This window comes from Myxocyprinus asiaticus, chromosome 4, assembly GCF_019703515.2.
Source record: "Myxocyprinus asiaticus isolate MX2 ecotype Aquarium Trade chromosome 4, UBuf_Myxa_2, whole genome shotgun sequence".
Lineage (NCBI taxonomy): Eukaryota > Metazoa > Chordata > Actinopteri > Cypriniformes > Catostomidae > Myxocyprinus > Myxocyprinus asiaticus.
In genome coordinates, this window is record NC_059347.1 from 41271968 (window position 1) to 41286792 (window position 14825).

Sequence of the window (14825 nt, forward strand, 5' to 3'; positions counted from 1 at the left end):
TCAAACAGTAATAATAAATTGCAACATTTCTAATGTTTTTGCTAGTATTTTTGATCAATTTAATGCATCCAAGGTGAAGAGAAGCATTAGCTTTTTGTTTTTGTTTTTCATAAACAAAAATGTCTTAGTCTTCTAAAACCTTTAAATGGTGGTGTGTAATAATATAGATTATATCTCTGTAATCTTGGTCGAAACTGAACATTCTTAACAAAAATAAATAGCCAAATCTATTGGATATATTTATTTCATTTTTATGAATGGGCATTTTCTGTCAGCCACACTAAACCACGCCCCCAGCATTACACGTGTGTGTACAACAAGACTGCAGAACGTCTCAGTTACGGATGTAACCTCGGTTCCCTGAGACGAGGGGAACGTGACATTGTGTCACTAAGCTGACGCTGCGGGGGAGTGTCCTTCTATACGACCTAGTTGAAACCTTTCTACAATAACAGCAATTCTAAAATTGGCTGTGGTGTTTAAGCCCCACCCTTTTAGGCGCAAAGCTGTCTGGTATAAAAGCGGGCACACAAACACCATTCCTCATAATTTTCTGACTGAAGGACAAGAGGGCATCGCTCGCACCTCAAAGAACTCTGAGTCTGTAGTGTGGCCAGCTTACGCAATGTCTCCCTGTACATGCGTAATTGAGACTTTCCCTTACGACTCAGTACACTTGACATGCTTCACTAAGCTGATGCTATGGGGAACAGAGTCTCATCATGCCGCACTACACAACATAGCCTTCCATCCTCACATATTCCCTTTAATAAGTTTCCGAATTCAGGCCAATTAGTCCCCAAAATCAGCGGATGGGTGAGGCGGGAACTAACCGTGGCCTCCACTCTATGTATTGTTCCCCTAAATTTAATCACCAGGGTCACCATAGGGTATTTGTGAATATCCCCATGCTCACACCTCACCCTCACTATTTTAGTGGTGCCAAATGCCTCGCGTTGAACCAAGCATTGGTGGACCGTGGTTTGATTACAACCTGTGTCCACCAATGCTTGGTGAGTACCCCCCTTGATTCTTACCGGTATCCGGTACGCTCCGGCTAGGTCGGGGGCAGCCTGCAGGGTGTCGGGGATCTGGACCACCATCCTCAGCTCCATCACCGGGCATTGATCCTGGAAGTGCCCCGGATCCCCGCAACCCCAGCAGACCGGCCCAGACGCCATACCCGCACCTGCGTCGGTGGGCACTTCCACCTGAGGGGGAGAGCAACGGAGCACTGTAGAGGTAGGGGGCGGTGTCCACCTCCTCAGGTGAGGAACTGGCCTTGGTGGCGGAGATCCCCGCCTCCGCAGGGCAGGAACGGGCTCTGGGGAGAGAGGGATGGGGGGAACACTAAGAGGGAGGAGGTAGAGAAGGAGAGAGAGAGGAAGGCTCTTCCACCCCCGGGTACGCCACCAAGTGGTCCTCCGCAAGCTGAACGGCTTCCTCCAGCAATGCCGGGTGGTGGCACTGGACCCACTCCGCTGTCCCCTGTGGCAGTCAATGAATCAGCTGTTCCAGTACCACCTGGTCGATCACTCCCCCAATGTCACGATTCCCCGCAAGCAGCCATTTCCAGCACGCATCTCGGAGCTGTTGGGAAAAGTTAAACTGGCGGTCGGTCTTCCCCAGCTTCAAGGTCTGGAACAGTTGGTGATACTGTTCCGGGCTACGACCCACCCGCTGCAGAATGGATTTTTTTAGGTCATCATAGGTCAGGAGATTAGCCGCCGGCAACAGTTGGGCTGCAAGCTGGGCTTCCCTGGACAGTAGTGGGAGGAGCCTGGCCGCCCACTGGTCACGCGGCCAGCCCCAGATCTCCGTGGTCCTCTCAAATAAATCGAGGAATGCCTCAGCATCGTCCTCCGCGCCCATCTTCAGGAGTGTGGGGGGAGGCAGTTGGCTGCGATGGTCCGGGGTTGCCGCTTGCTCTCTCTCCTGGCCGAGGAGGCTACGGATCGCGAGCTAGTCCTCTGCTTGAGCTCGCAGGATCTCTAAAAACTGTCGTTCCTGGTCTTGGCGTGGCTCAAGCAGGGATTGCTGGTTGGACTGATGCAGGCTGGTGAGGGACTGAAGGATCTCGGCCACCTGGGAGGACTCCATGGGGCGCACTTCGATTCCCGGGTTTCGGCACTAGTGTAAAGGAAGGAGGTCACTGGGAAAGGAAGGTTCAGGTGAGCTTTTAATCACAAACTTAGGGGTAAAACAGTCACAACTGGCATAGTAACTTCTTCAGCTTCATAAACTCTTTAGCATCACAGGCTCATAGTCACAGCCTCTTAATCATCACAAAGTCTTTATCACAACTCTTTGAGCATCACAAACTCAGTAGCTTCACCGTGAGACTCTCGTGCCAGACTCTCTCTCCCTTCTGGCGGTGACGTGGCTGTTTATATGCCGCTCTCCCCAAGCTCACTGGAATTAGAGACAGGACATAATTTAGCTCAGGTGTAAGTGCCCTTACCGCTTTCTCTCTCTCTGGACGGGCGCTCGACCATGCTGCCACATATATGTTATAGTAAAAGTGTTTTGAAATCATAACATAGCAGTGTGTGAGTAATAGTGCGAAAAATAAGGGTTAATAAAGACATAATCAGCCGTTGCAGTTGTGATTTGTGTGAAAGTAAATAAAACACACAGTTGTTCCACCTCTAGTGTTAATTTCACCAGGAAATTCTGGCAAAACGTAGAACATGGCAAGTAAAGTCAGTTTGCAAAAATGTAGCTGTAGTAATGTTCATTCTATGAGACAAGTTTGCATCTTTCTCCCTTAAAATTACTTATATTCTTGTTCTTATTGTATTCTTATATATATTCTATATATACTTTATTTTCTATTAAATTTTGATGTATTTATTTTTTTATTCAATTTTTAATTATTTTTAATTATTATCTATGTCTTGTTGCTGTTCTGTATTGTTGTGCACTGGAAGCTCCTGTCACCAAAACAAATTCATTGTATGTGTAAGCATACTTGGCAATAAAGCAGATTCTGATTCTGATTCTGAAATATTCCTTTAACAAATATAGTGCACGGATCAATCCTTAACCCCCCAAACCTCAAGGGGTGGGGACCCCCCATAAGACTGGAATAAATTTGCGCCACTGATATATAATATAGAACTGGATTGCTCATGACGTCATAACAGTGAAGCCACTGCGCCGCCATATTGCTATACCCAAACATTCCAATATCCCTGTTGACTAAATAGGAAATCATCTAATTTCAGCAAGTAAAGTAAACATTAGTCATTCAATCACTGATTTTATATCTGAAATCTGCATGTACATCCCAACAATGCAAACGTCCTACACATGTAATTATTTATTTATTTAAAGTCGGGAATTTTTCCTGTTACTTGAAAGCCAGAGCGAGTTATGTATATCTTTATCAAACAGTATCCAACGCTAACAAACTTAATTGGCGAACAGATCAGCTGAAAGTTCACTGAAACTTAGGTAAGATACAAACAGACATTTTCAAATGTATTTATTGTGAATATCGAAGTGATGTTTTCATCAAAAAGTGCCTTGTTCTCACGGTCACTTGAATAAGAGCGCACGCTCTCTCTCCCCCTACACGCACAGCGGGCGCGCAGAGAATAAGACACACAAAGCACAGTTTGTTAAAATTAAACTGATACGCTAGGTTTAAATGGCAAATGAACAGGTGTTTATGACGCATCCATGTATGACTACAGAGAGCACTTCAATATGAAAACAAGCGAATCCCAGGCATTTAAGGTGATTTAGAAATCCCGATCTGACATTTTTAAAGTCCCTTTCAGGGGTAAGGACGTATTGTCACCCTAAACAAGCAGATATTATAACTTTTCCTACTTAGTACATTACAACTTGTGGACAGTTTTGCCGCTTCCTTTGGTGATTGTTGTGCTGCACTAATAGACTGAACACCGGGATAGGGGAATGCTCTGACATCGCGATCCGCGTATATCTTCTCCCTCGTAACTAATATTATCCATAACAAGCAAATTAAACATTAAACATGATTGTTACTAGAGGGCAAAATGTGACTGTCCTATCCGCAGGTCAGAGACAGTGAAACAGGTGTTTTCGCCTGTACTGCATTGATGCTCTATGACAGGTTGGGCATATCAAGATGGCTGCTCAAACACTTCCGGTGGCTTCACCTCCTGCAGGCAGTTTACCATCAGCAATCCAGTTATATATATATATATATATATATATATATATACAGTGGTGTGAAAAAGTGTTTGCCCCCTTCCTGATTTCTTATTTTTTTGCATGTTTGTCACACTTAAATGTTTCAGATCATCAAACAAGTTTAAATATTAGTCAAAGATAACACAAGTAAACACAAAATGCAGTTTTTAAATGAAGGTTGTTATTATTAAGGGAAAACAAAATCCAAACCTACATGGCCCTGTGTGAAAAAGCGATTGCCCCCTAAACCTAATAACTGGTTGGGCCACCCTTAGCAGCAACAACTGCAATCAAGCATTTGCGATAACTTGCAATGAGTCTTTTACAGCGCTGTGGAGGAATTTTGGCCCACTCATCTTTGCAGAATTGTTGTAATTCAGCTACAATGGAGGGTTTGAGCATGAACTGCCTTTTTAAGGTCATGCCACAGCATCTCAGTAGGATTCAGGTCAGGACTTTTACTAGGCCACTCCAAAGTCTTCATTTTGTTTTTCTTCAGCCATTCAGAAGTGGACTTACTGGTGTGTTTTGGATCATTGTCCTGCTGCAGAACCCAAGTTCGCTTCAGCTTGAGGTCACGAACAGATGGCCGGACATTCTCCTTCAGGATTTTTTGGTAGACAGCAGAATTCATGGTTCCATTTATCACAGCAAGTCTTCCAGGTCCTGAAGCAGCAAAACAGCCCCAGACCATCACACTACCACCACAATATTTTACTGTTGGTATGATGTTCTTTTTCTGAAATGCGGTGTTACTTTTACGCCAGATGTAATGGGACATACACCTTCCAAAAAGTTCAACTTTTGTCTCGTCAGTCCACAGAGTGTTTTCCCAAAAGTCTTGGGGATCATCAAGATGTTTTCTGGCAAAAATGAGACGAGCCTTAATGTTCTTTTTGCTCAGCAGTGGTTTTCGTCTTGGAACTCTGCCATGCAGGCCATTTTTGCCCAGTCTCTTTCTTATGGTGGAGTCATGAACACTGACCTTAACTGAGGCAAGTGAGGCCTGCAGTTCTTTGGATGTTGTTGTGGGGTCTTTTGTGACCTCTTGGATGAGTCATCACTGCGCTCTTGGGGTAATTTTGGTCGGCCGGCCACTCCTGGGAAGGTTCACCACTGTTCCATGTTTTCGCCATTTGTGGATAATGGCTCTCACTGTGGTTCTCTGGAGTCCCAAAGCTTTAGAAATGGCTTTATAACCTTTTCCAGACTGATAGATCTCAATTACTTTCTTTCTCATTTGTTCCTGAATTTCTTTGGATCTCGGCATGATGTCTAGCTTTTGAAGATCTTTTGGTCTACTTCATTTTGTCAGGCAGGTCCTATTTAAGTGATTTCTTGATTGAGAACAGGTGTGGCAGTAATCAGGCCTGGGTGTGGCTAGAGAAATTGAACTCAAGTGTGATAAACCACAGTTAAGTTATGTTTTAACAGGTGGGGCAAACACTTATTCACACAGGGCCATGTAGGTTTGGATTTTGTTTTCCCTTAATAATAACAACCTTCATTTAAAAACTGCATTTTGTGTTTACTTGTGTTATCTTTGACTAATATTTAAACTTGTTTGATGATCTGAAACATTTAAGTGTGACAAACATGCAAAAAAATAAGAAATCAGGAAGGGGCAAACACTTTTTCACACCACTGTATATATATATATATATATATATATATATATATATATATATATATATATATATATATATATATATATATATGTATCAGTGATTCAAGCACTGCTTAGCAGATGCTTTTATCCAAAGCAACTTACACTCAATATAGATTTTATCAGAATGTGTGTTTCCTGGGAATCAAACCCATAATCTTGACACCATGCTCCACCATTTGAGCTTAAGGAACACGATAACTCTGTAACGTCACCGAGGTTAAAGGGAAATTTCCAAAAATGAAAATTCTCTCATCATTTACTCACCCTCATGCAATCCCAGATGTGTATGACTTTCTTTCTTCTGCAGAACACAAATTAAGATTTTTAGAAGAAGATTTCAACTATGTAGGTCCATAAAATGCCAGTGAATGGGAACCAAAATGTTGATGCTCCAAAAAGCACATAAAGGCTTCATAAAACTAATCCATATGACTCCAGTGTTTTAATCCATATTTTCAGAAGTGATATGATAGGTGTGGGTGAGAAACAGATCAATGTTTAAGTCCTTTTTTGCTAGAAATTCTTCTCCCTGCCCAGTAGGGGGTGATATGCATGAAGAATGTGAATCACCAAAGACAAAAAAAAAACAAAAAAAAAGTTTCTCACCCACACTTATCATATCGCTTCTAAACGCATTTATTTTACCACTGGAGTCATATGGATTATGCTGAGTTTTTGGAGCTTCAAAATTTTGGCACCCATTCACTTGCATTTTATGGACCATTGTGTGGAGAAATCTTCATTTGAGTTCAGCAGATGAAAGAAAGTCATACACATCTGGATGGCATAAAGATGAGTAACTGATGAGAGAATTTTCATTTTTTGGTGAACTATTCTTTCAACTTCGCTTTTATGGGACTCACCGCATACTTGATCAAGAGTAAAACATTTTGCAACTTTTATTTCCTATTGCCAATACTCATTTGATTCAGTATGTCCACTGTTGCTCGATAAATATAGATTTATTTGTGCTGAATTTAAGATTGTTTCATGAGGGTCAGAACTTAACAAATGCTTGGGGCAAAAATGCCATTAAAAGTGACATAAATGCCCTAGATATTTAAAATGTTGTGACAAAATATGTCCCCTTAGTCATATCCTCTGATATTTTATCAGCATTTTTTATTTATAATTTGCTGATTATTATATTATTTCATAATATTCTACTCTAGGCCTATCTAGTTATGTGTTTTGACATCGTAGTGACCATTTCAGTGAATAGATTCAGTTGAAGTGTTTGACATAAATGGGCAAAACGCTGTAATGTAGGGAACAGTATGGGTGTGTTAGGAATTAAATTAAACTGTCCACATGTCTACGCCATTAATGTAGGATGTTTAGGTTGGGTTAAACTATCCATGTACCTCCATCATTATGTAAGGAAATGTATAATGGAATTAGTCGCGTTCGACAACCTTTATAAGAAAGATAAATGACAAATAATGAATATTGTGTTGAATATTTGTCTGAATAAAATTCTCCACCATTAAAATCGTAATACAATGGCTCGTTGTATCCACTCACAATTTCTATGGTAAGGAATTAGCTTTAAAGGAATAGTTCACCCAAAAATGAAAATTTGCTGATAATTTACTCACCCTCAGGCCATCCAAGATGTGTCTGATTTTCTTTCTTCATCAAATCAGAATTTAAAACTTTTAGGATTTCATTTCAGGCCTCCTCCTCTAATCAATGCAAGTGAATGTACTCCATTTTTTGACAGTCCAAAATGCATATTTAGGGTGCATCAAAATAATCCACACGACTCCAGTCGACAAATAAAGTTCTTCTGAACGCAAACGATTGATTATTTTGAGAAACAAAACAATACTTATATACTTTTTAACTACAAATGTTTGCTTCCATACATCTCTGTGATGTGCGCTCATGAGAGGGATGACATAAGCTTGTTGGTAAGGTCACGCGTCACATGGAGGAGGAGTCAGGAAGTGCGTCTTTTTTTATTATTATTTGGAAACGGTTTTGTATTTTATTTTGTATTGTTTTGAAATTGTTTTGGACTGTTTTGGTTTGTGAACGGTGCTTGGACTGTGCTCTGTGCAAGTTTCTATTGTAAACAATGACGCGCTTCCTTCCTCCTCCTCCAAGTGACGCGTGTGGATTATTTTGATGCACTCTAAATATGCATTTTGGACCGTCAAAAAATGGAGTACACTCACTTGCATTTTTTAGAGGAGGAGGCCTGAAATGAAATCCTAAAAGTCTTAAATTCTGTTTTGATGAAGAAAGAAACTCAGATACATATTGGATGGCCTAAGGGTGAGTAAATTGTCAGCAATTTTTCATTTTTGGGTGAACTATTCCTTTAATAAGTGAATTATGATTAATTTATTGGAGTAATATTATTCTCATGGCTTATTGAAAATAATATCACAAATCTTTTAGATATGGTTCTGAGTTTGGAACAAATATCTTTGAAAAAATCAAGTGATGAGATTATCAACATATATAACAGTCAAATTATATTTGAATACAAACAAGACTTTATTACTAATCTAAACATAAAAACTAATCTAATACATACAAACATGAAATGGGTTGGTGAGTAAAGTGAACAGAGTGACTGGAGTAGAAATTATCTATACAAAGAAAAGGAACTTTATGGAGTCTGTAGACAATGCCTTAAGAACAATTGATACTTCTTTGAGTCTAAATTGATTTGCAATCGGATTACCCAAAGTGTTTAAATAATACACTAGCACTTTCAGCAAAAGTCTGGAGATGTACTTGCGTGTCATTGCATTTCCTTGTGTTGCTTGGTTCATTGGCTCTTTGTAGAAAGTTCTGGTGGTTCCGTCGATGTTTTGGACTCTGTTAAGATCGTGGATAGTTTGTTGTCTGTTGCGTCGATGGATGATGAGGCGGCTTGGAAGCGAGGCCTTCCGCATGGAAGAATTGTGACTCCCGTCACGTGTGTGTGTCATAGTGCAGAGAAGAGGATGGCTTCCTCTGAGCTTTACTCCAAGCCTTCCTGGTCTTCTGCATTGCACGGAACTTATGGGGCACTGGGGCAAGGCTTCAAGCCACAAGAGCAAAAGCGCCGAGCTGCAGAGAAAGTGCGGTACGGAGAAGAAGAATTAAGAACTCAACTGGGGGTTGTCCAAGCTGGTCTTTAAACCATTCGGTTTGTTCACACCCCAAATAGGTCATAAGCCAATCAGAGGCAGCTTTTCAGAGTCACATGGTCAACTCCCTCCTTCCTTTTCAAAGATGATTTACAATCCTTTGTGTAAAGGATTCTTAAAAATTCCAGCTCAAAATAGTACATGTTTAACCATACATTTTATATCTTGGATACAACTGAATATATCAAAAATTAATTAACATAAAAATTCCTGAAATGCAGAAAGAATCTCAACGATAGTAAACATAATGTGCTTTATCATGAATAGTTACCATTCTTAGTAAATCGATGATTATAATCTTTAATCTTGTGTTATTCAAGTGATTACAAATCACTACAAATATTTTAAAGGGTACATCAGGTTATAATAACTAATTTGTCAGTTATAAAAGTGATCAAAGGTCATCATTTTCAGATGTTGTTTACATTTTGGTCCAAATGCATTCTGTGCATTTTATAGGGTTAACTCAGTGAAGTACTATGACTTTGTTTGAAATGTTCCTGGATTAAGATGAGATGTCCTGAGATACACTTGTATACTCTTGGAAAGTTCATTTGTACATTTGGAGCATTAGTCTGTCCTCCTAAAGAGAAGTTCAACTGTTCAGATCCAGTCTCAGATGTTGCATGTGCTGCCGCCAGTCATTTCTGTAAATGATGATATCATCTAGATAAGCGGTTGCATATGCCCTATGTGGCCTGAGTATTTTGTCCATGAGACGCTGGAACGTGGCAGGGGCCCCAAACAAACCGAACGGAAGGGTCACAAATTGGTGTAAGACGATAGGGGCAGCTACGAACCACCACTCCCAGGGTGGTCTCGATGTGGTGTTCTATGAGGTTCATGCGACCAGGGAGAGGTGAGAACACGTCCGCGAATTCTGCTTGCAACTTGGCTACCTCTGTGAGCTGCGACGGTGAGAGGTGGTCTCCACACGGGACTGGGGTGAACTGATTAGGTTTGAGTATCACCTCTGGCCCGAGTTCCGCCCTCTCGGGAACTACCATCACCAAGGCCACAGGGACTGCCTCCCTCCATGACTTTAGGAGGTTGAGATGGTAAACTTGACATGCTCCGCCCCTATCCGAACACATAATACCTCATAATAGAGATCTCCGACTCGTCATGTGACCTTGCCACTTGGCGAGTAATTTAGAGCTTGAGGTGGGCAGTAATACAAGCACTTTATCTCCCGGTGCGAATTCCTGTAGTCGAGTGCCCCTGTCATACAGCCGGCTTTTACGTTCCTGAGCTTGGAGCAAATTCCCCTGTATTAATTGAAGTGTGGCTCTAAGATCAAGAACGTACTGAATTTCGTTTTTACTGTTTAAAGGTCCCTCCTCCCAAGCTTCCTATATGACGTCAAGCAGGCTGGGCGGCCGACACCCATACAGCAGCTCGAATGGGGAAAACCCTGTGGAGGCTTGTGGGTCCTCTTGCACTGCAAGTAACAGGGGTTCGAGCCACTTATCCCAATTCCTAGCATCCTCGTGTACGAACTTACGGATCATGTTTTTCAAGGTTTTATTAAATCGTTCAACCGACCCATCGGTTTGTGGGTGGTAAACACTGGTGCGAATCTATTTAATACCTAACAATTAATATAGTTCGTGTAGTGTTCGTGACATAAATGTAGTGCCCTGGTCAGTGAGGATTTCTTTCAGAATCCCCACTCGGGAGATTATTCTGAAGAGTGCCTCCACAACGTTGCGTGCTGAGATGTTCCAGGTATCGCGTTGCATAGTCCATACCAATTCTTTTGAAGGGGACCTCGATTAGCAGTAGAGGGCGCAATGGCGCTTTTTGGGTGGCCGGTGGATTCACCAACTGACATTCACGGCACGCCGCACACCACCTGTGAACATCCCTGTGAATGCCCGGCCAAAAAAAAACTTTCCTAAATGGAAAAGTACTTTCCAACGGCTCTTCGGGACTAATAACTGGGTTGTATTTTCTTTTGTTTGAGTGTCCTGCATCATTCTATACAACCTATCTTTGATCATTGAAAAATACAGGTGTGTGAGTGTGATGTCAGGCAGGAGTAGTTGACAATCGATTACTCTCACTTGGTCAAATGCATGTTTGAGGGACTCATCACGCGACTGCTCCAGAGGGAAATCCCCCTCAGGGAAGTCCCTGAGGGTGGGGACCTCCTCCCTTGTGTCATCCTGATGCAGAACAGATGTAGACGGCCCTGGAACCGCCCCTCCAGCCATAGCATCGCACGTCACACACCGAGACATTATTTCACAGGACCCATCCGCACAAAATTCCCTTAATAAATTCTTAAAATCAGGCCAATTCATCCCCAAATCAGTGGATGGGTGAGGCAGGAATTAACCGCGGCCTCCACTCTATGCTTCCACTCTGAGAGAGGTAGAGTTAGCAGGGGAGACGGGGGGAAGAAGACCTCCCTATGCGGGGAGAAAACCTGGGCATCGGACTGCCCAGCCTCCTGGGGACAGGAATGGGATGGAAAGAGGAGGGGCGGAAGCGGGGTTTAGGGGTAGGAGAGAGAGAGAGAGAAGACATAGAGAGAGGGAGAGAGACTCCGGATCACTGCTTCCCGGAAATGCTGCCATGTAGTCCTCGGCCAGCTGGATCGCTTCCTCCAGCGATGCCGGACAATGGCACTGGACCCACTGGACCACCCCCCGGGGCAGCTGGGTGATGAACTGTTCCAGTACCACTTTGTCTACAATGTCCTGGGCACCGCGGGGTTCCCCCACCAACAGCCAGTTCAGGGGTCTGGCCAACCTGTTGCAGAATGGCTCTCTTCCTCGGAGAGTAGTGTTAACAGTCAGGCCACCCATTGGTCAGGCGGCCATTCCCACTCGGCTGTCTTCTCGAAGAGATCGAGGTACGTTTCGGGGTCATCGGCCGGCTCCAGCCGCAGCTTGACGAGGGCCTGATGTTGGGTCTGCTGGATGCGGGCAAGGGTCTTGATCCATGATGACGTGTCTCCTCGGGACCCAGGATTCGGCACCAGTGTAAGGGCTCTACGGGTTCGGGTATGGAAAAGGAGGAGATGGGGAGCAGTGACATTCTTCAGGTAGCTTTTATTCTCTCTTTTCAGTTCGTTTGAGTGCCACCTTCTTAGGGCTTTCTTATTCCTCAGTTCAAAGTAACAAAAAGTCTCAAAGTTTTTCGAACACTTCAGCTTCACAACAATAATAATGATGATATAAAACGCACAATAGGGCACACGAGTCACTGCGCTCTGATGTCGTTCTCTCTCTGCCTTCCTCTGGCATTCAGCTGTTTTAAAGCGTCTCTCCGCTGTCACTGTAATGAGAAACAGCTGTTAGAAATTATGTCAACCAGCTTGACGAGCCACACCACTCCCTCTCTCCTGCAGACAGACACACGACCACACCCCCCATCACCACATATGTCTTTGAGGAATTTCCGGTATTATAGGACATCTTGGTGAAATTCTGTTTTAATTCTTCTTAATTTCCTTCTGCCGGGCTCCGATCCAACATGCCCCTCAGGGTGCAAATATTGCTCCTTAAGAATAATAAATAATAATTATAATTTCTGACCCTGTTCAGCACAGTAATTATAATGAAGTGACTATAATATTAATAGTTAAGTGGCAAAAATTACATAAGGATCAATTAAAACCTATTTTCCAATACTGGGGCAGCTGCTATTTTATTTCAACTATTGTGCCTACATCTCTCTCTCTCTCTCTCTCTCTCTGTCTCTAGAATGGGGGCTCTGCACACATCTGCGGGCAGTTACGGGTGGGTCAGGTGATTCTCGAGGTGAATGGTGTGTCACTTAAAGGCATGGAGCACAGGGATGCGACTCGGGTCATTGCCGAGGCTTTTAAGACCAAAGACAAGGACCATGTCGACTTCTTGATCACAGAGTTCAACTCCACTCTGTAGAAGTCATCCCTCAAGAGACTTTGCATACTACTAGATGACAGTGCAAAGACCTTGCACTTTACTGAATGAGTCATACTTCTCATATCTGAGTCATAATTAGCTTGGAGTTCAAGAGCCACCACACACCCACCTTGCATCTTATGCTCTCGCGACAACAGCGAGCAGTCAGACTGTCTGGCCTGGTTAATGACGTCCACCATACACATACATTTTACAATCTCAGCATGTCCCAGTATTTGAACTGCAGGCCGTGAATGAAAGCTGAGATTGTAATGTAGATGGGTTTGATATGTTAAGATCAGGGTTTTAGGTTTGAATTCAGCCTATTAAATCTTTCCACATATACTGTATATCTCTAAAGACACAGCATTCATCTGTGGTCTCCTCTCACTTCAATGACAACTCCTCACCATCCACAGACAATGACCAAATGGATAGCATTTAAAATCCAGTGTGAGAGAGTGACATGATTATTGGTAAGTGGAATATCAACCTTAAACAATGACAGTGAAGAACTGAGTCTTTAAACAGATGCTCATCCAATCAAAAATGTTAAAAGTATTAGCAAGGATGTGATTGCTAATATGCCATTGAAATACCCATATTGATCAACCATTAATCTAAATATTGGGGAGGATACATCCCTCTTAATGTCTGTGGTGGTTATCATATTATGAAATGACACAGTCTTTTTTTTTTTCTTTTTTTGTGGGGGGGGGGGGGTAACTGTTTTAAACACTACTACTTTAAACTAAATGGAGGCAGATAATTGTTCCTGGACAGACGGAGAGAGGAGGAGGATGCCTCTGGTATCTCAAAGCTTTTTTTTTTCATCCTTGTTTTCTCCCTCAGTGTTTTTTAATCTTTCTTTCTCTCTCTCTGTATGTCTTGCTCACTCTTTTTAAAGTTTTTTTAGTCTTATGTTAGTGTGCATATGTAACAGACAGATTTTTGGAGAGGTATTGAAGATTGGCATAGCTGATAAACAGATAAATATTAAATGTTGAAATTTGTATGTAAATGCATGGCTCCTGATTATGCAACATACAGAGAGCTTTATTGTATATAGGTAAAATTATGTAAAGCTGTATATATATTATTTATGTAATATATATTTTTGTCACATATTGTTGAGATGTAAAAACATAAAAATATGAAACCCTTAAATATGAAACCAAAACATCACCAGTTAGATTCGAAATGTGGATGCATAAACTGTAGCTTTACAACCTAAGAAATAGATGTTCTCTCTTTTTCCTTTAGATGTCTATAAACCATAAACCACAAACCATCACACATATAGTTTGTCTTTCAGTTTATACAGATGTCCAGTTTGTTTATTTGTTGTATTTTGCAATGTGAAATACATAATATTGTATCTTACAGAAACTGTAATATTGTAGGCTAATTATGGAGCAATCATATTAACCGTGCACAGGAAGAGGGTATCAATAGTTTGCCTGAAATATGTATGATTTATGCCAAGATGAAAAGGTGAAATAAATAAATATCCAAAGGTTGAATATACAGTACATACTGGCAAATGTGTTCATATTTGTTATTTGGTCAAATTAAATTGTTATTTATGCACTCAAAAAAGTATTGATATGTTCAGCAGAGTCTCAGGTTTCTTGAAAAGTTGTGTTTTGGCGCCCTCATCCGTTTAAGTGAGGATTTTTATAACTGATGCAAAGGTAATAATTTCTCTTTTAAGGTACAGTAGTACTGCACTGTATTTACATTTCCTGCAATTATTTAGCCTCAACTACTCAACATACAGACTCATTTCAAACTTAAGCCCTGTTATTTATTTAAATTTCTATTATCAACTTTTACTTTTGTTGAGAAATGTAACATTGAAATTAGAAAATCTCTTTTTGACTTACCTTAATGGACAATAATAAAGTCACTGTAAAATTTGCAGACTGAATT

General features: G+C 41.6%; 1 protein-coding gene across 2 annotated transcripts in view; it reads left to right on the forward strand.

Moving 5' to 3' along the window:
• LOC127440107 (whirlin-like) overlaps nucleotides 1-14575 on the forward strand; it is a 126337-nt gene extending 111762 nt beyond the window's left edge. For both annotated transcript variants that reach the window (XM_051696505.1, XM_051696506.1), the window contains exon 12: nucleotides 12711-14575. In XM_051696505.1, coding sequence (XP_051552465.1) covers nucleotides 12711-12893 — 183 coding nt within the window. In that variant the 3' untranslated portion in view covers nucleotides 12894-14575. The remainder of the gene's footprint in view (nucleotides 1-12710) is intronic.
• The last annotated feature ends 250 nt before the right edge of the window (nucleotides 14576-14825 follow it).